The sequence below is a fragment of the Carcharhinus amblyrhynchos genome, chromosome 2 (assembly GCF_965287045.1).
Source record: "Carcharhinus amblyrhynchos chromosome 2, sCarAmb.v2.hapA, whole genome shotgun sequence".
NCBI lineage: Eukaryota > Metazoa > Chordata > Chondrichthyes > Carcharhiniformes > Carcharhinidae > Carcharhinus > Carcharhinus amblyrhynchos.
In genome coordinates, this window is record NC_137325.1 from 13,802,877 (window position 1) to 13,828,374 (window position 25,498).

The 25,498-nt window shown below is 42.4% G+C and overlaps 1 protein-coding gene and 1 pseudogene across 3 annotated transcripts in view; both read left to right on the forward strand.

Annotated features, from left to right (window-relative positions):
* The window catches only part of LOC145352588 (uncharacterized), a 153,581-nt gene that overhangs the window by 42,372 nt on the left and 85,711 nt on the right, over positions 1-25,498 (forward strand). Inside the window, exon 1 of one of the 3 annotated variants that reach the window (XM_080202728.1) lies at positions 11,366-11,557. The exons of the other annotated variants lie outside the window; for them this stretch is intronic. Coding sequence (XP_080058854.1) covers positions 11,423-11,557 — 135 coding nt within the window. The 5' untranslated portion in view covers positions 11,366-11,422. Of the gene's footprint in view, positions 1-11,365; positions 11,558-25,498 lie in introns of those variants that run through there. 3 annotated transcript variants of the gene reach the window in all.
* On the forward strand, positions 2,074-2,196 carry LOC145362367 (U2 spliceosomal RNA; annotated as a pseudogene).

The following is a 25,498-nucleotide window of genomic DNA, read 5'->3' on the forward strand; positions in this document are numbered from 1 at the left end:
AAACCCAGAGGAATTCCATGCAGACATGGTGAGAACGTGTAGACTCCGCACAGACAGTGACCCAAGCCAGAAATTAAACCTGGATCCCTGGTGCTGTGAGGCAGCAGTACTGACCACTGTGTCACAGTGCCACCCATGAATGAACTTGATGGAAAGTGAGGTCATTGCCTTTTTGTGTCAATTGTGACTGTAACCATCTTAAACTTGTCTGGGATATGCTTGTTTCTGCAATATGTAGATGAGATTCAGGAGTTCAACTGGGTCCCTAAAGTTCCATACAAGGCAGTGGTCCAACACTGTGAAACTGGTTCTGTGAATGCTTCCTGCTCCAGCCAAAGCTAGTGTATGCTAGCTAGTTGTCCTAATCTTAAAAAATGTTTCCTAAGTATTTGTCATTGTTTCAATGACTCCATTGGGCTGATTTAATCCGCTGTAATTTGGTGTGACAAAACTGTCAGGCATAGCATATCAAAGTCACTTGGAGAGGTATAGAAGTTGCATGCGAACGTTGTGCAAACTTGGACTGCAAAACTCTGTACTATCTTACTCATCAAATTGTTAGCGAGTTGTGGAGGAATGGTACCTGGGGACTGCAGATAAATGTAGTGATCGCACTCCCACCGATACAAATTTATAGAGACAGATTTTTTAAAGTCAAATGCATGTGCAATAACTAGAACGGAAGTATTTCATTCCTAATGGGTCAAAAGTCTGTTTCCAAGAAGTAATTTAACTTGACAATTCCACTTTGAGGTAGACTGTTTTTGTCTCAACAGTGGGTATGCAGTGTTGATGGGACACTATTTCAATGTCAGAAGGCAGAGAGTGGGGATAAAGGGGTCTTTTTCAGAAGGGCAGCTGGTGATTTGTGGTGTGCCTCAGGGGTCAGTGCTGGGACCACAATTTTTCACAGTGCCACATCAACAATTTGGAGGAAGGAATTAAAGGCACTGTTGTTAAGTTTGCAGATAATACAAAGATATGGAGAGGGACAGGTGGAATTGAGAAAGCTGGGGGGCTGCAGAAGGAGTAGGACGGGTTAGGAGAGTGGGCAAAGAAGTAGCAGATGGATTACAATGTGGAAAAGTGTGAGGTTATGCACTTTGGAAGGAGGAATGGAGGCATAGACTATTTATTAAATGGGGAAATGCCAAGGAAATCAGATACACAAAGGGACTTAGGAGTCATTGTTCAAGATTTTTGAAGGTTAATGTGTAGGTTCAGTCAGCAGTTTGGAGGGCAAATGCAATGTTAGCATTCATGTCGAGAAGGCTAGAATTAAAGAGCAGAGGTGCACTTCTGTGGCTGTATAAGGCTCTGGTCAGACCCCATTTAGAGTATTGTGAGCGGTTTTGTGCCCCATATCGGCCTTGGAAAGGGTCCAGAGGATGTTCACAAGAATGATCCCTGGAATGAAGAACTTGTCATATAAGGAACAGTTGAGGACTCTGGGTCTCTACTCATTAGAGTTTAGAAGGATGAGGGGGGATCTTATTGAAATTTACAGGATACTGTGAGGCCTGGATAGAGTGGACGTGGAGAGGATGTTTTCACTAATAGGAAAATCTAGTACCAGAGAGCACAACGTCAAGCTAAAGGGACGATCCTTTAAAACAGAGATGAGGAGGAATTTCTTCAGCCAGAGAATGGTGAATCTATGGAACTCTTTGCCGCAGAAGGCTGTGGAGGCTGGGTCATTGAGTGTCCTTAAGACAGAGATAGATAGATTCTTGATTAATAAGGAGATCAGGGATTATGGAGAAAAGGCGGAAGAATGGGGATGAGAAAAAAATCAGCCATGACTGAATGGCGGAGCAGACTCGATGGGTCGAGTGCCTAATTCTGCTCCTATGTCTTATGTGGTTTCAGGTGCTGCAACGTTCAGCTTCTGCTGGAGCTTTAGCATTAAAAGCCAGGCTAACTCCACTTACTATCACTTCTTGTTAATTTTACAGTCCACAGATACAAGAAGGACAAAAGTATGTAGCAAACTATCAGCAGAATATTGCTTCTGTATGTGGTCAAAACCCTGAAAAAAGAGGAAACTAACTGTGTTGCACACATTTGTTAATTTTCGCTTCTCGGCCTTTTGGCTAAGATCAAGTGTAGTATCGACATGCTGCGCTTGGTTGAAGTCATTAGGTTACATTTCAGCTTCATTTGAAGCAATTTTTTAAAGCGGCATCTCGACCTTTCGACTAAGATGCAAATTAGATCAAGCCTTGGAGGAGGAGCTACATCTACTCCAATCAGCTTGGATCATGTAGATCAAGCCCAAGACAGGTGGTGAGAGCCCTGTCTTGTCAGCTTGGATCGGGAATGTCCCAACTTGTTAGGACTCTGAATTGGATTTGATTGGATTGGATTGGAATAAAGTATAAAAAAAATTGTTAATTTGAACATTTTATAATTGAGGTAGGTAAATGCGAATTGATGAACTTGATCCAATCAATTTGTTTTGCTATTCAAAAGGAGTTAATTTAAGTGGAACCAGGCTTACGGATTAAAAGATTAATAAGAAAACATAGAGCTGTGACTATGAGAACAGGTCAGATGTTGAATATCATGCAGCAAGTGGTTCAATCTCTGACTCCTCAAAATCTCTCTGGCATCAACAAGGCACAAGTCAGAAACAAGAGGGAATACTGTTTGTCTGAATGGGCGTAGCTTCAACAACACTCAAGAATAAACCCAACACCACAGAGGACAAGGCAGTCCAACTGAGATGCAATCTACCCACTGCCATAAACATTCACTGTTTTGATCACTGGTGCGCGTTGGCTATAATGCACTGAGATGAACAGCAGAAGCTCATCATCTTCTTCAACTACATGTTCCAAACCTGTGATCACCAGCAACAAGAAGTATAGTGGCAGAAAGTGCATGGAAACTTCATCAACTCCATTGTAACATGTTGTATAGATGAGGGATGTTATATATTTAAGTGGTTGCATGATTACCTAGCTAAGATGTTCCAGTACAGCACTGCCATCTACCCAGCAATGTGGAAAATTGCCCACATGTGTCTTGTAAATGAAAAGCAAGACACATCTGGCCAATTACTGCCCTATCAGTCTATTCACATTCGTAAGTGAAATTATGGAAGGGGACATCAGCAGTGCAATCAAGTGGCACTTGCTTATCAAGAACCTGCTCGCTGACACTCAATTTCAATTCTGCCAGAGTCACTCTGCTCCTGACCTCATTGCAGCCTTGGTTCAAACATGGACGAAAGAGCTGAAAGCCAGAAGTGAGGTGAGAATGGTTGCCTTTGATATTAAGGCCACGTTTGACAAAGTGTGACATCAAAGAACCCTAGCAAAACTGGAGTCAATGAGAACTGGGGGAAAACTCTCTGCTGGTTGGAATCATACCCAGTACAAAGGGAGATTGTGGTTGTTGGAGGTCAGTATTCTGTGATGTTAGTGTACCTTTAAGAAATGTTTTTTTAAAATCATGTTCTCTGTAGCTATAAACAGTTTTGGTTTCATTGTTGCTGGGCCAGCTGCTAGAAGTCCATTTATTGTTTGTTCAGTGTCTTCATTGGGGTTTGTTCATTTTTATTTTGGGATCCTGTATTTTTACTTTGGGACCCTGCATTGTTAGAATGAAGACTAATGGGCAGGTCATGTGTTCTGGACAGTTTTCTTTTCCCTTCCTAGTGAATTTAAGGTTTCACTTTCTGTTTGGCTGGCAGCAATTGAGTTTAGAAGGGTCATCAAGCTGAAAAGAAGTGTTTCTCTTTCTCCCTGGTTTTTAGAATTCTGCTGGGTAGCTGAAAGCAAGGTTCCTTGTCTTCCTCAGTAGAATATCTGCTGTGGTAGCTAACTTGCCTAGAGAGTCTTTCTCTTTCTCTCCCTGGTGTTCTGGGAAGCTGTTCTGACTTTAAAATATTCTGGGTGTATCCAGAGAGCTGCTAGAAATTACAAGGCTAAGTAATACATCTCTCTTCCAGGACATCACTGCTGGAATTTCTCAGGGTAGTCTCTTAGGCCCAACCATCTTTGAGTTGCTTCATCAATGGCCTTCTTTCCATCATAAAATCTGAAGTGGATGTTCGCTGATGATTATACAATGCACTATTTACAACTCCTTAGATACTGAAGCAGTCTGTCTCCAAATGCAGCAAGACCTGGACAATATCCAGGCTTGGGCTGACAAGTGGTAACTAACATTCATGACCCACAAGTGTTAGGCAATAACCATCTCTATCAAGAAAGAATCTAATCATCTTCCCTTGACATTCAATGGCATTACCATTGCTGGGTCAAATCCCTGGAACTCTCTCCCAACACCACTGTGGGTGTACTTACACCACATGGACTGCAATTGTTTGAGAAGGTAGCTCGCTACCACTTTTCCAAGGGCAATCAGCAATAGGCAATGAATGCTGGTCTATCCAGTGAAAGTCACAACCCTTGAATGAGTAAAGAAAACAATTTTTCCATTTGATTTGATTTATTATTGTTATGTGTATTAACATACAGTGAAAAGTATTGTTTCTTGTGCACTATACAGTCAAAACACACTGTACATAGAGAAGGCAATGAGACACTGCAGAATGTAGTGTTACAGTCATAGCTAGAGTGTAGAGAAAGATCAACTTAATGCAAGGTAAGTCTATTCAAAAGTCTGACAGCAGCAGGGAAGAAGCTGTTTCTGAGTTGGTTGGTACGTGACCTCAGACTTTTGTATCTTTTTCCCGATGGAAGAAAGTGGAAGAGAGAATGCCTGGGGTGCATGGGGTTCTTAATTATGCTGCCTGCTTTGCCGAGGCAGCGGGAAGTGTAGACAAGGTCAATGGACCGGAGCTGGTTTGCGTGATGGATTGGGCTACATTCACAACCTTTTGTAGTTCTTTGCGGTCTTGGGCAAAGCAGGAGCCACACCAAGCTGTGACACAATCAGAGTGGATGCTTTCTATGGTACATATGTAAAAGTTGGTAAGAGCCATAGCTGACATGTCATATTTTCTTAGTCTTCTGAGAAAGTAGAGGCATTGTATGTAGTGTATAGTGTATATATAACTATAGTGTATAGAATTTAAAAAAATACTTTTTTCCAGTTTCCAAGGCCACATTTATACCTCAACTAACATGTTGAAACAGATTATCCACTAACTCATCTCATTGCTGGTTTCTTTGACTTTGCTGTTTGCAAATTGGCTGCCATGGTTCTCGACATTGCACCAATTTAAAAGTATGTAATTGACTGTGAAGCCCTCTAGAATGTCATGAGTTTGAAGAAATGCTGTGTAACTATAAGTTACTTCACAGCGATAACATATTAAATCACATTATAGTGCAATAATCCTGGCAATTGGGTTTTAACATTCATTAACATGTAACATCTTATACTGGGTATTGTTCCTGGATCTAGGCGTCACAACTTTGTTGCTTTGGGTGTCTTCATCACTGTGTCTAAATACATGTCTCACTGTCTTATATTGTCCTGTAAGTCTTCTCAAAGTGGAACTTCTACTTTCCTATTATTACCCAGAGATTTTGTTTCAAGTTGTTGGCAACACTGGGATAGGGATTTGAAAGGGTGTTCATCAACACTGATTGTTCCAATTAGATTTGCAGAGGAAGCATTCAGTTACAATGAAATGGTGTTCCATTGCTGGTTCTATCTTGGTGAGATCTGGGAAATGTACACTATTCCTTGAATAACCTTTTTACAGCCTTGTTTTCCAGGTGGCTGCTGTGTCACCTTGTAAATATCTTAGTGTTTCATTTCCTGAAACATCTTTAGTTCTTCTCTTGAGATCCTGCAACTCAGTTAGTAGTAATCATAGATTCCCTACAATACAGAAACAGGCCATTCGGCCTATTGGGCCTGCACCGAATCTCCAAAAGAGCAACCCCTCCCTCTGCTGTATTCCTATAATCCCGTGTATTTACCATGGTTCATCCACCTAACCTACACATCTCTGAATTGTGGGAGGAAACCGGAGAACCTGGAGGAAACCACCAGATGGTGGGGAGAATGTGCAAACTGCACACAGACAGTCACCCAAACCCAGAATCGAATCCAGGTTCTTGGTGCTGTGAGGCAGCAGTGCTAACCACTGTTTGTAACCCTGCCTCACAGGCTGGAAGGCCTTGGGTTCAAAGTCCCTGCTCTAAGGTCACGATGACCACAGAAGGGCAGGTTGCAGTGCATGGTTCAATTGGCAAATCCTTCCAACATTCCATTCCATGGGGGAGAAAAGTGTATGAAGATATGTGAACCATGAATGGTTCTGTTTGCCACCTTGGTTTTCCTGATGCACACTGTTCTATAACTGTCTTAATATCTCTGGTCATGAATGTCCGGTAGCTTAGATAGTACTGAGTTAATCTGAAGCAGTCAAGGAGATTGGAAGAGATACAAGGACAGCAAGTTCAACCATGAAGGTAAGAGGTTGCCTGCTTGTCCCTCTGGACTTGATTGTTCGTCTGTGAAACACTGAACAGGAAGTCAGAGAATGGAAACTCAAAGGCTTCTGCCATTTACGTTTATACAACCCATTTAACATGAATCGCATCAATTCCAATAGCCGTGGGCAACTACATGCCAACTTTTAAATTGCTTTTGAAACCGGCAGAGGGAGCAAAATGTGGAGATTAATTTCAATCAGTGGATGAGAAATTGGCTGAGACATAATTAGCAAGAAACTGCAGATAATGCCTCGTTGTTCATCATGGTGCCGATTATTGGCAGCTATCATTTAACCACTGGTGAGGATAATGAGCAGAGATGGCATTTGGACAGTTCAAACCCTGTCATATTGCTTCCATCCAGTCAGCTGTTCTGGGGACACCCGCTCAACCGTACCACCTTATCCTTGATAACTTTGTCAGTGTGTTTTTTTTAAAAATTACTTATTGCAAACTGACACGAGCTAAAGAAGATGCTGTTTGCATCATTGTTTATTAAAATACTGTATATTTTAACTCCCCCATGTTGAAAATTGCCAATGTCCTCATGATTACATTCAGGAAACTAGCCTTTTAAAATTGATATGCCCTCCACTGTCAAGTAGGGGAACAAAGGGTTATGGAGAGAAGGCAGAAAAGTAGATATAGTAAGTGTTGATTAGCCATGATATTATTCAATGGTTTGAGCAGATTTGAAGGGCTGAATGGCCTACTTCTGTTCCTATTTCTTATGGCCTCATTGTGACTGAGCATTTAGCAGATCGTTAGGGATTAGGTAGGGTTGTGTAGTGTAACATTGGTTTACATAGGGCATACAGCACCATTTGGTCCGACCAGTCCATGATTCAACTTGAGCTTCCTCCCACCCTTCCTCATTTAACTCTGTTAGTAATAATCCTCAATCTCCTTCTCCCTCATAAGCCTATCCAGCCTCCTCTTGCATGCATCTATAATATTCACTTCAATCATCCAATGTGGTAGTGAGTTCGACATTCTCTGGGTAAAGAGGTTTCTGCTGAATTGTCCGTTTGTTATTTTGCTGGCTATCTTACGTTGATGGATAGATAGATGTCAGCATTGTTCAGGAATCAATGAAAGGAAATACACTGTATAACATATTTCTGTCCTCTGCAGTTGTCACAATGCTTACAGCCATAAATGGGGGTCAGATCATGTTTCTGCTCAACTGCTGGTCCAATTTTAGATGGATATAATATAGGAAGGAGGGGGGTGAATTTGTTATAGTGTATATCAGTGCAACGTTTGGGCAAATCCAGCCGGTAGGTGAAATTTTAATTTTGTTCTGAAATAACGTAATTTCTCATTCTCACTTGGAAAAAAAAGACACTTGCATTCACTTTTAGCTACTCTTTGCTTTTTTTCTAGATCCTGTTTTGGACTCGAAATGGCTCATGAGTCCAGGATCTTCCACTGCTTGGACCAAAAGTGTGTCTCCTGACCACCCCTCCACTTCCTCAAGCGGATGGATAGCAGGACGTAGAAATATATAAAAATAGAACAGTACAGCACAGTACAGGCCCTTCGGCCCTCAATGTTGTGCTGAGCTATGTTCAAACCCAAGATCAAGCTATCCCTCTCCCTATCATTCTGGTGTGCTCCATGTACCTATCCAATAACCACTTGAACATTCCTAAAGTGTCTGACTCCAGTATCGCAGCAGGCAGTGCATTCCACACCCCAACCACTCTCTGAGTAAAGAATCTATCTCAGACATCCCTCCTATATCTCCCACCATGAACCTTATAGTTATGTCCCCTAGTAACAGCTACATCCACCCGAGGAAATAGTCTCTGCACATTCACTCTATCTATCCCCCTCATCATCTTATAAACCTTTATTAAGTCGCCTGTCATTCTCCTCTGCTCTAAACAGAAAAGCCCCAGCTCTGTCAACCTTTCCTCATAAGACCTACCCTCCAAACCAGGCAGCATCCTGGTAAATCTCCTCAGTACTCTCTCCAATGCTTCCACGTCCTTGTTATAGTGAGGTGACCAGAACTGAACACAATATTCCACATATGGTATCACCAACGTCCGGTATAGTTGCAGCATAACCCCACAGCTCTTAAACTCAAACCCCCTGTTAATAAACACTAGCACACTATAAGCCTTCTTCACAGCTCTATCCACTTGAGTGGCAACCTTCAGAGATCTATGGATATGAACCCCAAGATATCTCTGTTTCTCTAAATTCCTCAGGACCCAGCTGTTGACCCTGTAATCTGCATTCAAGTTTGTCGTACCAAAATAAATCACCTCGCACTTAAAATTAAACTCCATCTGCTACTTTTCGGCCCAGCTCTGCACCCTATCAATGTCTCTTTGCAGCCTGCAAGAGTCCTCCACCTCATCTATTACTCTACCAATCTTGGTGTCATCAGCAAATTTACTAACCCACCCTTCAGCCCCCTCTTCCAAGTCATTGATAAAAATCACAAATAGCAGAGGACACAGCACTGATCCCTGTCGTACACTGCTGGTAACTGTCCTCCAGTCTGAAAATTTTCCTTCCACCACCACTCTCTGTCTTCTATGAGACAACTAGTTACTTATCCAATTGGCCAAATTTCCTTCTATCCCACACCTCCTTATCTTCTTCATGAGCCTACCATGGGGAACCTTATCAAACACCTTATTAAAATCCATGTATACGACATCAACTGCTCTACCTTCGTCTATACGCTTAGTTACCTCCTCAAAGAATTCAATCAAATTTGTGAGGCAGGACTTACCTTTCATGAAACCGTGCTGACTATCCCGGATTAAACTGCATCTTTCCAAATGGTCATAAACCCTATCTCTCAGGACCCTTTCCATTAACTTACCTACCACCGAAGTAAGACTAACTGGCTTATAATTACCAGGGTCATTCCTATGTCCTTTCTTGAAGAGAGGAACAACATTCACCACTCTCCAGTCCTCTGGCACAATCCCTGTGGACAGTGAGAATCCAAAGATCAAAGTTAAAGGCTCCCCAGTCTCATCCCTTGCCTCCCAAAGTATCCTAGGATGTATCCCATCTGGCCCAGGGACTTATCAACTCTCAGGTTTTTCAAAATTGCTAATACATTTTCCCTCAGAACATCTACCTCCTCCATTGTATCAGCCTGTATCACGCACTCATCCTCAAAAACATGGCCCCTCTCCTTAGTGAACACTGAAGAAAAGTATTCATTCAACACCTCACCTATCTCCTCTGACTCCATGCACAAGTTGCCACTACTATCCTTGACTAGCCCTAACCTCATCCTGGTCATTCTTTTATTTCTCACATAGAAGTAAAAAGCCTTGGGGGTTTTCCTTCATCTGACCTGCCAAGGACTTCTCATGCCATCTCTTAGCTCTCCTAAGCCCTCTGTTTAACTGATTCCTAGCTACCTTGTAACCCTCAAGCAACGCAACTGAACCTTGTTTTCTCATCCTTACTTACGCTTCCCTATTCCTCTTAACAAGACATTCAACCTCCTTTGTGAACCATGGTTCCCTCACTTGGCCATTTCCTCCCTGCCTGCCAGGGACATACCTATCAAGGACACGCAGTATTTATTCCTTGAAAAAGCTCCACTTTTTGTTTGTGCCCATACCTGACAGTTTTTGTTCCCATCTTATGCTCCCTAATTCTTGCCTGATCGCATCATAATTACCTCTGCCCCAATTATAAACCTTGCCCTGCCGTGTGACCCTATCCCTGCAATAATGAAGGACACTGAATTGTGGTCATTTTCTCCAAAACGCTCTCCCACAAACAAATCTAACACTTGGCCTGGTTCATTACCCAATCCCAAGTGCAATGTGGTCCCACCTCTTGTCAGCTTATCCACATATTGTGTCAGGAAACTCTCCTGCACACACTGTACAAAAAGTGTCCCATCTGAACTATTCGACCTATAAAGGTTCCAATCAATGTTTGGCAAGTTAAAGTCACCCATGATAACTACCCTGTGACCTCCACACTCATCCATTTGCCATTTCCTCCTCCACAGCTCTATTAGTATTTGGGGGCCTATAGAAAACCCCTAACAACGTCTTCGATCCTTTACTATTTCTAACAGGACTGAGGAGCAATGTTACCAATGGCAACAAATTCAAAAGTTGTCGCTGGAACCACTGTCTAATGAAGGATGATGCCTGCCTCAGAGCTGCTGTCTCTGTAGTTTTGGCAGTGTTGCTGAGTTGGCCACTGCTGAGGCTGCAAGAGGGAGAGACTGCCTCCATGCTGAGGAGCTCTGGAAGGTGTGGGGAGAAATATTTTTAAAGAACTAGGGCAAGGCAAGCTCCAGACGATCAGAGCGTTAAACTCTTCAACAGCAGCAGCTAAAGGGGACAGGGGCATTGCTGTGAGGGTGGTGGGGGTGGGGGGGGAAGGGGGTGGGGGGAATGAGGTGGTCCCTCCCTTCACCCATAGAACAGCTGAAATGAAGGGCCCCCATCTAGTGGCTTCCCCAACACAAGGGGGTCCCAGCCAAACAGCAGCAAAATGACAGCGGCAGAATTTGTCCATTAATTGGCCACTTCATTGAATTAATTGGCCACCTGCCTCCGGTTCCTACCTCCAGAAATACCTCTTGGCAGTGAGAAGATGTCTCGCTTCCCTCCTAATGCCTTCCGCCACCACTTTATGAGCCTTCTTGCCACCCCAGCCCATCTCCGGGGGGGCAGGTAAAATCCAATCCTCTATGTTCCTGGTGCATGCTGACACAGTACAACATGCTAGCATGTTGACACGTCAGGGATTACTACACACATCTTCCTCAGCACCTGTTTTAAACTTGTTGCATACCCAATGCATTTTTTTTCCTTTTAGGTACAGTTCTTGGCAACATCGGCCAGCGTCAAGCCATGTGATTTGTTAGGGAGACTGTGCCTTATACATGTGCTTCATTAAAGCTACATGATTCTTTACCCGTTAGGAACAAAAAAATGAACACTTAACAGTATACGACTAAAATGCACGTGGCGTGAAACTACCTGATTTGAGCGATGGAGTTATTTTGCAAAGTGAAATCATTCTGGCTAGAAGTCAGCCTTTGCCTTTTAGGTTACTTTTGGCACAAGTTCTGGACATTGATTAGCTACAAACAACACAGACAGAAACATTCATGCCAAGAGCCACAGGTAGTAATTGATCTTTTACTGCATGTTTGAAGAATTGGCCTAGTTTCTAGCTGTAGTTCTGCCCACAGTAAGGTGCGGATGTTATTAACAGTCTGCTGCTTTATGATCTAATCTGCTGTACATGTTGAACAGAAACCATATTGTTGAATTGTTCAGAAACGGTCTCCAAATTAGGATTCAAATGATCGGTAGCGAGAATAATTAGCATTCCCTATTTTTTGAGTTTTGGAGTAGGTGACAAATGTAAGTCTAGATAAACTAAGCCAGCAGAGCATTGTGCCAAGTGCTCATTGAAAGGAATTTTTTTTAAGTGAATGGACAGTATATATATAAAATCACATATTGCACATGTTATTGCATTTGAGGCTCTAGCTTAATCACTTAAATCAAATGAGACATACTGTTTGGTAAATTGCCTTGCAAATAATCAGAAACGTTGATGCACCAATCTGTCAATTTTCTTCTGTGCTAAGGGAAACCAGCAGTACTTTGTCTGTAAGCTATCCTGATTGATTCATGGTATTTTGTATCCTGAAATAAAAGAAAGATATTATTGGCTAAAGGTGTCGGAAACATAATGAAGGATAGTTGTAACAGATCAGATTAAACATGGAGTGCCTTTTCCTTGTGCAAAGTTAAACAAAAGCCCTTTTATGAAACTGCAGCTACAAGACAATGCAATAAATAGAAGTCTATATCTTAGCCCACAGAAGAAAATACACTTTTTGAAGAGGCATTGCTATCTGTTAAGTCATTTTGCTGGCTTAGTAAACAGGATGAAGATGTGACTTCTGGTGATTGTTATGTGCTACAGTGGGTACTGTGAAATATTACAATCTTGATTTGTAGGAATAATGGAGCATCCGGCATGGTGGTACAGTGGTTAGCACTGCTCTCTCACAGCGCCAGGGACCCAGGTTTGATTCCTGGCTTGGGCCACTGTCTGTGTGGAGTCTGCATATTCTCCCCATGTCTGCGTGGGTTTCCTCCGGGTGCTACGGTTTCCACGCACAGTCCAAAAGATGTTCCAGTTAGGTGGACTGATCATGCTAAATTCTCCCTCAGTGTACCCAAACAGGCGCCAGAGAGTGGTGACTAAGGGATTTTCACAATAACTTCATTGCAGTGTTAATGTAAACCTACATGTGACACTAATAAATAAGCTTTAAACTTTACCGCACATTAAGTTATGAGGAGCGATCTGGGGCTGAACCTTACGTGCCCCTGATGGGCATGTTTCCCATTTGGAAATGGGGGGGCACAAAATGGATTGGGTACCCATCTCACCAACCCTTGAATTCAATCCTGTAATATGGAGAGGAGGAGCGCACAGGTGCTGAAATCAGCAGCCTGATTGCCAGATTTAAGTAAACAATTAGGAGTCAATTAGGCTCATTATCAAGCATATTACCCTGATAACATATTGCCCACGCTGCAATATGTTTGGCATGGGAGCAGGAAGTCTGATTTTTTTTGCATGAAAGGGCAGGAAGGAAGGGGCTCAATCATTTGGGGGCTGCCCTCCTGTTTGACCTAATTCCCCCCCTTACCCAATCCCTCCCTCAAACCCATCCATTACCAAATCCATCCCTCCACCTTCTCCCTCACACACCCACACCCTCCCAGCCCAACAGCCAGCCATGGACGTACCTGCGGCAGGAATCCTAGGACTTGGGCTCCTCTCTTCAGCTGCAGTCCCAGCAGCCACAAATGCCTGCCTGATGCTGCCTGAACTGGTGTGGCTGCTGGCCAATTGGATTGGCTGACAGTTCCAGAGGGTGGGACTGCCATCTGAATGAGGAGCAATAGTCCCAAAAGGGCTGCAGTATGGGTTGGCTTGGAGTGTGTTGGCTACACGCAAACGTAATTTTCCAGCACGGGCATTGTGGGGTTACTGTTGCCATCCACCCCTGCACCACAAATTATTTTCCTCTTGGAAAGGGCTGAATGGATTCCAGAGATGAAAATCTGTCAGTTTGACAAATGATTCAGAAAAGAGACCAGTTGTCCACCATCCAGCTTGCTGTCATCTATTAGGGTCCCGGACCAGATCCCCAAAGTATATTATGAAGCCAGACTAGGTCATAACAGTTTTTCTATTTTGGCATAAATGTGAGGAAAGGTGCTTTGCTCTAGCATAATTCTGCTGACGATTTAGGGACCTTTTATCAAAACAAGCTTTATTCATAACACAATTTAAGTATAACTCTAACAAAATGAAGCAGCTTTACTCAACAGTTGAAAAATCTCTAAACATTAAAAGAAACAACCCTAATTTCTAATGTATCACTTCCAAATAAACAACATTCTTCTTAGACTTAAAATCTATTTTAAATGTAGTTAGCAGTCACAAATATACTTGCTATAATGAGTGTACCCAGCCTTGGAGTTTTCAGAGAGACAGAGCTTTTAGAAATCTGTAAAATTGTCTCCACTTCAACCAGAACACCCAAACTTCAAATCCTTTCTTCAAAAGCCTGAATCTTCTTTTCTATAGATCCAGGACTGCACATAAACTACAACATCATGTGGCTTTGTCAATCAGTCCAGTCTGAAATCTCAGGGAAACTTAAGTAAACAAAAGTCAATTAAGTCTACTTAACATAACCATTTGCAAGGCTGAAATAAGAAATTATCCTGTTTCACCAGCATCTGAGCTATATTCCTTACAGACATACTGACTACCTGTAGAAGAAATATGAATTTTAATCATTCTGCTGAAACATAAAAAAACGCACAACATATACACATATCATTTGCACACTTTAATCACACCCCCTTAAAAAAAGAACCAACAGTGTGAAAAAACTCCCCCTTTTTCTAAAGCCTTTGGTTTTTTGCCACACTATTAGCGCTCTACTAGGTACATATCTTATTAAATCTAAGCATGCAAAGTTAAGCAATAGTATTTTCCAGTTCGGTCTTTCTTTTCTAACATTGAACGTTCCATCTTTTTATATCAAAGTCGTGATAAACATTTGCAATCATGTTCTCTCATTCTGCTAATGCTCAACTCTCTGCTGTTGTTCAGCTGCTTCCTCTTTCTTTTCAGAGGTCTCCTTCTGTTCTTGATCGTGCTTTGATTCCACGTCCAAGCTCAGTTCCGTTGTCATGATTGTAAATCAATTCTGGTGATATCCTCAGAGACCAGGACCAGATATAGAGGGTAAAACTTTACATTGAATGCGAACTGTTACAAACCACTTCGGATTTGGTTTTTAATAACCTTCGCTGAGTCCAACCAGTTCTTTTGATTTTCAGAGTCCCGGAATGTCAAACCGAAGTAATCTTTTTCCAGAAAATTGAGCTGCTCACTGACTTGGTCAAAGAGAACCTGTCCCATGGCATGTTTTTTTCAACCTCACATGTGTGTTCAGGGCCATCCAGAAAAGTCACTTTATCCCTGTCTCTTTTCCTTTTGAAATGATCTTAGTTGCTCTGTTAGGTAGTCCAATTCCCCCTTCTGTTGTGAAATGGTGTGCTCAAAAGTCTTTCCAGAGTCTCCAATTTTTAGCTTCAGGTTATGATTTTCTTCTTGTAGATGCTGGCATTTCTCTCTCATTGTGCTATTTTGTTCCTCAATCTCCAACTTGAAATCACATATGACTACTGGCTGATCTATATTTTCCCTCTCATAAGATGATCAGCTGCTGTTGGCAATCCTGCAGTTTATGCTCAGTTAACTTCAACAGCTTAGGAACAGGCTCCAAATCAGTCAACCATCTGTCTCCACAGCTGCTCACTTCCCTTATTCACATCAACTTCGAGTAACTGTTCTTCTTCCCTGCCTTCGCCACGTTCATGTTGCACTCACCTGCCTCCATTCGTGTCTTCATTAACTGAGATTTGTAACTATCAACCAGCCTTTTGTAGCATTTGACCGAGGGCAGTGGTTCGGCTTTCTTTTCATCCTCTTCCCCAGACTGTGGATAGCTGCCCTAAACAGCAGCTGAAAAGGTCTGCTCTGTCATCTTAGGAATGTGCCAGCTCCCACATGTTCATTTCCAATTCCTATTCATTTCATTCATTCCAATTAATTTCCTATTCATTTCCAAGATGGCGCTGGAGTGAGGCGACTTCTTGTGAGCTGTCGCCAGCATACCCTCTAACTCTGTCTTTACTCTTGTTCTATGCTTTTAAAACTTAACTCTAACATGTGCCCTGATCAGTAGAAAATGACAATCACATTGAAACTGTGAGCAGGGTTACGAGTGAAGCCTTGTCAGTGGCATCCTCTACCCATCCATTTTACCATTTCCCCAGGTAAAACTCCAGGTTTTAATGCTGGAGTGGTCATTGTCCTTATGAGCTGGTAAACAAGGCGAGAGTCTTACCTGTCCCCTCTACATTGCCATCAGTCCGTTAGCACTGTGTGGGTCCTTCCACACTAATGACTTTACTCTTTGGCTCACAGAAAATAATGAGAAGGGAACAAACATACATTGTTAAATTAAGGAAAAATTTTAAAACATTGAAGAAAATAAGCTTTCATGCAAACAGTGTTATTTATGAATGTTCACAGTAAGAGAGCGGCCCATAAGAACAACACAAGCAACGGGGCAGAGCAGCTGAGTACAGCTGGGCACAGGAGATGCAGTCAATTGGCAATGTCTAAAGTGAGTGTTAAGTGGGATAAGGGAGGAAAACAGAAAGGTGGATTGAACTGAGGGAATAATTGTTTCATTATTTACATCATGGGCAGCATTAAAAGCCAGACAGCCCCTTAAAGGATCACTGAACAGAAACAGTGGTTGTCAGGAAATGACCGACGTGCCAAATGAATTCTTCACGTCAGTCTTCCCGAATGAAGACCATGGACAAATTCCAGATTGCATCAGGCTGGCCCTGAAGTCTGCTGGAGAAGCCAGTAATGCTTGTTTTGGACAGAAAATCAAAAAAAGCCCCCAATCCTCAAAGAAATGAAAGAAAATAAATATAATAATATACATTGTACATGAGGATGGGAATATAGCATATTCAACAAACAGCAGAATGAGACATGAGTTAGGGAAATCTAGACTAGTCAGCCTAGGATCAGAAGTCAGAAAAGTGCTTTAAGACACTATTAACCTTCCTGTAAATGGCCTATTTTTGGATTTTTCAGTATAAAGTATTAAGAAAAATAGAAAGAAAACAATTTTCAACTGACAAGACTCCTTATCACATCCCCAGGATATCTATACAACGAATGATTCACTTTTATGTGCAATTGCTATAGTTATGTAGGAAAATATTTACACAGCAAGATCACACAACAGTAAACTAATAAATGACCAAATAATATTTTTGTTGATGCTGTTTGACAATTGAATGTTGACCTGTTACTGGGGTAACTCTCTGCTTTTGTATGTATTGTGCCATAGGATCTTTGTATGATTATCTGTGTAAGTAGCAATTAAGTGCTCTGACCAAGTGGCACCCCTTCAGTGCTGCGCTGAAGAGCCAAACTATATTGTGGTCTCAGGCTCACTGGAGGACCTGAACATTCAGATCTAACGATTGAGCCAAGTTGCCACTATTCAACAGAAAATGTGTAAGTTCACCTCAATTACTGATCATCCATTGAAGTACTCAGTTAAGGAAAACCAGTAATAACCACGATAAACACCCAAGCATGACACCTGATACTTGAAAAGGATTAATGTCAAGGAAGCCTGACTGCAAACATTGGACAGATTTCTGATGGGCGAAGTCAGGACCAGAGATTGTTGTATATTCATATGGTTAGCACTGCTGCATTACAGCGCCAGGTACCCAGGTTCAATTCTCAGCTTGGGTCACTGTCTGTGTGGAGTTTGCACGTTCTCCCGTGTCTGTGTGGGTTTCCTCCGGGTGCTCCAGTTTCCTCCCACATTCCAAAGATGTGTGGGTTAGGTTGATTGGCCATGATAAATTGCCCCTTAATATCAGGAGGATAAACATGTGGGGTTATGGGAATAGGGGATATGTGGGGTTACGGGGATAAGACAGGACCTGGGTAGGATTGTTGTTTGTGCAGGGTCGATGAGCCAAATGTCCTCCTTCTACACTGTAGATTCTATGACTCTATTTGAAGTGCGTGTCAATAAATTAGATAAGCCTGGAAGGAAGTTACTTGGAAGAAAGCAACTCAGCCTCGAAGAACCAATATGGAATTAAATACAGCGATATGCTGAAGATATAAAAGAGACAACAATTGAAAAATCCATGTTCAATCTTTAAGCAAGAGGCATGACTACTGTTGACACCCAGAGTTTTCAATATATTACAAAGGCAAACCTATTGTTTTGGTGAGCTTGAAATGGGACGCTATTTAAATTGGAGTAAGTTTTAGTTTAGCGCCCGGGGGCAGAATTCTTCGGCTATCTACACCAGCAGCATTTTCTGGTTCGTTGCTCTGGACGGAGATTTGGCTGAGCACCAAATTCTCTGTCCTTGCTTGCAGGGGCAGCACAATGTGAACGGTTGGTAAGATTGCAGTCACGGCCGCTTTGACACAACATGTATGTAACTAAGAATTATAAAACCATACAAATATATGAATATCTTCTCAAAAATCATTGTTTTGTGTTGTGGAGGATCTGGTGCCAGTAAAACTCCTCATGGCTACGGTTTTCTCTCCACATAATTTGGGAGTGGCATTTATAACTGAAGGTCAAATGTTACACCAAATGATACATCTGCTTTCCAATATGCACCACTACAGAGATTATGGCCCACACACATTTTACTTCAAAACCAGTCACCTGGCATGCAGAAAATAGCATTAGAAGTACAGGAACATAAAGTAGAGAGAAAAGTGCCATCAGCCAAAGAACAAGAGGACATGGAGACCTTTTGACACATCATACTTCAGAGTACCAGATGAGGTAGAATACATCTAAGAGCAGGTTCAGTAACCTTGTGCAATACCTTTTTAAATGGGAACACAGGATGGAAATTTGGCTGATGGAGTTAGAGTCATAGAGTAATACAGCATGGAAACAGGCCCTTTGGCCCAACCAGTCAATGCCAACCATAGTGCCCTCCCAGCAAGTCCCAATTGCCTGCATTTGTCCCACGTCCCTCTAATCCTTTCCCCATCCATGTACTTATCCAAATTCTTTTTAAATGTTGTTATTGAATCTGCCTCAACCATTTCGTCTGGCAGCCCATTCCATATATGCACACCCCTCTGTGTGAAAAGGTTGCCCCTCAGGTTCCTTTTAAATCTTCCGCCTTTCACCTTAAACCTATGCCCTCCAGTTTTCAATTCCACTACCCTGGAAAAAAACTAAGTGTGTTCATCCTATTTATGCCCCTCATGATTTTACACACCTCAATAAGGTCACCCCTCATTCTCCTACATTCCAAGTAATAAAGCCCAACCTGGCCAACCACTCCATCAAGTGTTAACACATGTAGTCAATTTTGCAATGTCACAAAATATAGATTACATCAACTCGCTCAGATTCAATCTATGTTGAACAACAGAAAGGCAGCAAGAAATCTGTTATACAGGGATCATGTGATCCCTAGGGCTCTGTTCCTTCTTCACATTAATGAGCGACTTCACTTATCATTCAATCCGATCCAACTTTTCATTACTCTACATGTAGTTACCTTTTTCAGACTATGTATAGTACCCACTGTGGAATCTTCACTAGCTCACCGATGACCCAACAGGGGACAGTAATGGAAATTACACTGAGTATAGCTGTAACACAATCCTGCCCCTGAGGCTTGCAGGAATTGGAGTAGGATTATCGTCAGCAGGAAAGGAATGTTTGGCCGGGGTTAGTGATGCCATTCTATCTGGTGGATCCATGTCAACCTTCAGCTTATGCAGGCAAGTGTAGTGTCATGGCTAGGCCATGATAGAATAGTCAAAACCTTGTCTGACTTTAAAACACAGAACTCTAATGATATTTTGTTCTGTGCTCCTTAAAGGCATTTGTCCACTAATTGCCAAACTCCAAACTATGTATTATTGATGAATGTGGATCATTCCTGCAGTAGAGATGCTATAATGTAGTTGCAATCAAGAACATTTAAGAAATCTAAGAGAGGAAATACTCGTGTTACCTTAAACTATACTTTATATTTCTCAATTTATTTTGCACCCATACTTATTGATTTGTGTCTTTCATCAATATATTTATTTCCTAAGAAAAAAGCTTAAGTATAGGACTGAATAATCAGTTGATAGACTTGTTCAATCTTATTAAGCAGCAGTGCACATGACAGGAATATACATAAATACTGGTGGTATTGGTGTATGATTAATGGCTTGCATAAGAGAATAATGGACAGACTGTATGCTTGATGGAGTTCACATGGACAAGACAAGTTCCTTATGTTGTTCTCAATTTGTTGCATTGGTGAGATTGGTAAAGATGTGTGGGTTCAGTTGATTGGCCATGCTAAATTGCCCCTTAGTGTCCTGGGATGTGTAGGTTAGAGGGATGAGCGGGTAAAATATGTGGGGATGTGGGGTTAGGGCCTGAGTGGGATTGTGATCGGTGCAGACTTAATGGGCCGAATGGCCTCTTTCTGCACTGTAGGGTTCTATGATTCTATGAGAGGACATTATGTAGGAAAGCTACCTGGTTAAGAACATCAATAGAGCCATAGGCAGAGCAGCCATAGTGGCTGAGGACCCTTTCAATTTTAGTTCGATGATTTTGTACAATCCCACTGCAACTTTCCTGGCCATCACTGTTTTGATACATTTAGCAAGTTAATCAGGATTAATATATTCTTTGCTAAATGTAGGAATATATTGTTCTTTCTTTCATTTCAACCTCGGACATGTTCAAAATTCTCAAAGCTGTTGTTGGCACCCAAATCACACATCATTGTGGCCTCGTCCACAGAATCCCTAATATGCAAAAGGAGCCATTCAGCCCATCAAGCCTGCACCGGCAGCAATCCAACCCAGGCCCTAATCCTGTAACCCCCATATATTTACCCTGCTAATTTACCCTGACAATAGGTGGCAATTTAGCATGGCCAATCAACCTAACCTGCACATTTTTGCACTGTGGGAAGGAACCAGAGCACCTGAAGGGAACTCCACACAGACAGTAACCCGATGCCAGAATTGAACCCGGATCCCTGACGCTGAGACAGCAGTGCTAACTACTGTGCCACAGTGCCACCCAAATCACACATCATCCATGGTCAGTAGTATAGGTTTTCTACTGGTGTTCCTAGACTTACATTTTGGACCTTTGTAATTATTCTCTTGGACACTTCAGCAAATCATTTTCATTACCTTGGACGTTTCCAAAGCTTTTGACAAGTTGTAGACTCTGCACTTTTAAACAGGTTTCCATAACACGGTTTCACACAAAGCTATGTTGACAACTTGTCAACACTTGTCTGGGTCCGCTTCTCTGCCTGTTGGCTAAGATCAAGCGTTAGTTCAAGCCCAAGGTGGGGATGAAATGACTTATTTTGTCAACTTGGATCTAGTATATCTCTCCTGTGGGGACCATGAAGTGTTTTCAATTTGAATTTGGTTTTTGGAGCAAGCAATGAGATAGATCCTGGTCTGCCTGGTCCACTCTACACATTGGCTTTGTAACTTTAAAGTTGTAGCAATAAAAAACCCTGGTTTACACTGGACATTGGGGAGAGGTGGGGGGGAAGGGGGTGTGGTCAGGGTTGTGGACAAGAGGAATTTGTGTCATTGATCTGTAGTCTTGGAAATAAACCTAACCTAAAGAAAATATTCACCTCAAATTTATCCTTTCCTCAACATGCAATTTAATTAAAGCAATTAATAACTGCCTCCACCAAACTCTCAGGCGGAACATTCCAGACCCTAACCACTCGCTGCATGAAACCATTTTGGTTATTCAGAAATTTTATGGGTTACCCTGATCTTCACATCTGAGTCTCCAGCATGCATTTGTCTTGCATGAATCCCTCATAGAGTCATATAGGTTTACAGCATGGAGACAGACCTTTTGGTCCAACTTGTCCATGCCGCCCTTTTTTTTAAACCCCTAAACTAATCCCAATTGCCCGCATTTGGCCATATCCTTCTACACCCATCATATCTATGGTGCCAATACTTCACTGGAGTACTATGATGTAAAACGTATCCTTGACTCTTTTCCCACTAATCTTACCTCTCCCAAACCCACTAGCTTTTTCCTAGATCTGTCTGTAAAGTGGTCATTCATCCAGTTTTAAACCAGATAGTTCAGTTTTCACTGGGCTGTCCACTGGGCAGCACCCATATTGAATTGGATGCCTTATTGTCCGATACCTTTAAACCGTCTAGATCCTCAGCGTCTAGGCGAAGCATTTAAAGTCAAAAGCATTACCTGTGGACTAGTCTAGGAACTTTCTCCGGCCATCTAGGCAGGCAATGGTGATGGGTGTGTCCGAGTGCGTGCCCTTTTGTAATGCCGTTGCACTCCTTGTCATACAAGTACACAGAGGCACGCAGTATCTGCTATATGAGGACTGAAGGCAGGCTGCTTAAAAACAGATTGAAAGCTTTACTAGTATTTATGTAATCTGCTTTAGCTCCTCCAAGCTTCTTCATAGACTGGGAATGTGCAAGTTCTCAAGTTCAACTTGCTCAGAGACATATGAGTTCATTATGTTCTGTATTTCATTTTAACACAAAAAAGGGCACATGCCTGTGTGCATGGGGGCTGACAAGGGTGTCTGGTATTCCTGAGGTCAACCACTGGTCACTCTATCTGTCTATCTTCATATCCATTACGTCCTCCATGAAATCCAAGCTGCAGTCAATTATGTCAGTTATAGAAATCAACTACCATGTCTATTCTTTTATCAAAAAGGCTCTCCCAACACAACTCTCACACTCCTTGATAAGTTATCAATAAAAGTTTGTCATCTGATAAATCCTCTTGTCTCTATCTACCACCTTTTCCCTCATTGTTATAATCTTTCTTGTCTTTCTCTATATTATCCTTATTTTAAAAGCCAGCCTTCCTCTGAAATTGTCTCACAAGTTCTAAGCTGGGAATATTCAATGGGAGATATGCTTCCACCTCCTACACTGCATGGAAATCAGTTCATTGCACAATTCCTAGTCAAAATTCATTCTATCCTAGAACATCAGAACTGTGGAACTGTTAACACTTTTCTTTGTCTTTATTTTCTCATTAAATCTAAGCTTTCTGTTGCCCAGTTACTACTTTCTGGCTCACATCAACCCCACTTTACCACCTTGATGTTAGCCCTGCATAAGTCTTTCACTTAAGTTAGCAAATATTTTTAAAAATATAATTCTGGCTGCAGCCTAAAATCTGTGATTCGAGTTAGGGGGCAGAACTTGGGGTGGCATGGAGGCACAGTGATTAGCACGGCTGCCTCATACCATCTGTGTGGGGTTTGTACATTCTCCCCCTGTCTGCACGGGTTTCCTTGGGTGCTCTGGTTTCCTCCCACAATCCAAAGATGTGCGGGTTAGGTTGATAGGCCATGACAAATTGCTCCTTAATGTCCCAAGAGGTGTAGGTTAGGAGGATTAGCAGAATTAATATGTGGAGTTGCAATGGGGCAGGGGGAGGTGGTGTGCAGCGGGAGTAAGTAAGATGCCCTATTGGAAAGTCAGTGCAATTTCATTGGGCTAAATGACCTCCAACTGCACAGCGGGAATTCTACAATTCTATGAGATTTTAGCCCTTTATGGCAGAGACTGGAATAAACCTAGGTTGTTTTTCTTTAGGTCTTGGTAAGATGATGTAATTTTTTACCCTGGTTGGGACAAGGGGGCAGATCCTAAGTTTTATTCTGCTGGAATATGGATTGAGCCCCATATTGGTGGTGTAAATCTGATTGATAAATTGGCTGTCTGGTTCAACTGAACTATTCAACTTCTCAAATGTAGGTTAGGGGATGTAAAATGTGTGAAGTATAGGACTGTTTTGGATTTGAAGTGGATTTGGAGGTCAGTTTACAATGGTACCACACTTAATTAGCCTAGAAATTGGATTGTGCCAAAATCAGGGAGTGATTTGAGGGTGCACACTGCAAGTGCCTAAAAGAGCATCAGGCCAGGATTTAATGTGGAACTGTGCGGAGAACTTCCTTTAAGGATTACTGGTTTGACTATCAAACTTGAAAAGACACTGCATGATCTGATTTTGTGGAAGTAGAGACCTCAAAGCGACATTACAATGGCCCAAACATCTGTTCCAGGCATACACACTGAATGTTTATGGAGGGCATGAATTATCTTGCTATTTCTAAGTCATCAAGTTTGTTTTTGTCAAAGGGTTTTGTGACTTAGTTCACATCCTTAGTTCCAGGAACTGCCTCATGCAGCCTATTTGAGTTTGAAATGTAAATAGTTTGATTGACACCTCAGGCTTTCTGTGGTCATATGAACATGCCACAAGCCCATCTCAGGAGGCAGACAGATCAAGATCAGTTCAATAAAAGCCTCTCACAAAAGCACACCAAAGAGGTCCAGCTGTCCTTATGCTTGCAACATGGTGTCAGATTGGAATAGATTTCTGATTCCTGCAAAAAGAGCAGAGATAAAAGAAAAGCACACACAGGCTGAAAGTGAAATGGCTGGCTGCAGAAAAAAATGGACAAAAGAAGAGCACACACAGGTTGCAAGTGAAATTACTGGCTATAGGGAAAAAACAAACACAGACAAATGCTACAAATAAATATTGAGCGAATAGAAAAAGATGAGGTCAATTTTCCAATTCCATCTCCAGTCCAGTTAAAAAATAGTGCATGGCAAACTGTCAGTTTTTATAGTTACAATGGTAAAACTATGAGATTGTAACAGAATTAACTAAGAAATCTGAAATGATGAGAGTAACTGCACTTTTAAAACTATTTGGCGTGGGTGGTGGTGGGGGCGGGGGGGGGGGGGCGCGGGGGCGGCTACATCTAATAGACCAGCAAAGAACAAAGACGAAAGAGGTTTTGAAAGTCTTGAACACAGATTGAACCCTGAGTAAAGGTTATATATAAACTATATAAATTGCAATACCCTATTGATTTGCCATGCCAGTCAATCGTCAATGCCTGGCTCCTTGCCTTTCCCAATCGTACCTTCATTGCTTTGTGATGATGATTTCAATGTTAATGACATCATTTAAATGTCATTAATGAATCCTGGATGCTATCTCCTGGGCTCACTTGCTCTTACCTGCTCACCAGTCGAAGTCCTTATTGATGAGGATCACACATGGTCCCCACCAATGGGGACCAGATGTGATGGCCATGCCAGTGGTACCGCAGGCCATTGCAGCCCCCGGGTTGTCCAGGGCAGGGCCAGGCAATGCCATGGGACAGTGACAGCCTGGCACTGTCCACTAGGCATCTGGTGGTGCCAAGGGAACAGGACCTTTGGGGGTGGGGCATGAGAAAGAGGGGCCTAAGGGGACAGGGCCTGAGGGAAGTGGGGAGATGGCAGGGAAGGAAGTGGGGAGGTTCCTCGGTTGGGACAAGGGAATGGAGGAACTCTGCAAAGAGAGCAGTTGGGATTGTGGGGGTTACTCTGCAAAGGGAGCAGTCAGGAAGGGAAGGGGACTCGAGAAAGGAGGCAATCAAGGAGATGGGGGAACTCTGCAAATGGAATAGTTGGAGAGGGAACATAACTCTGCAAAGGGAGCGATCAGGAAGAGAAGGGAACACGAGAAAGTGGGAGAACCTGGAAACGGAGGAATTCTGCAAAAGGAGCAATCAGGGAGGGAAAGAAACTCTGCAAAGATCGGATGGAGGGCGAGTCAAAATGTCCATAGTGGGGGGAGATCTAGCACAGGGAGCAATTTGGTAGGGTAGGGGCGCGGTTCCCAATGTCTGTGAGGTGGGGTGGGAGGCCAGCAGGATATCTCCCAGTAGACTGGAAGATTAGGGCACCTGCACAAAGGCATCCCAAGATCTCAGCAGCTGGCTTCACCACTCTCCCCCAGCTGGTGAGAATCACATTCTAGCTTTTTTTTGCACGAAGAGCCATAAGATTGCAACTTG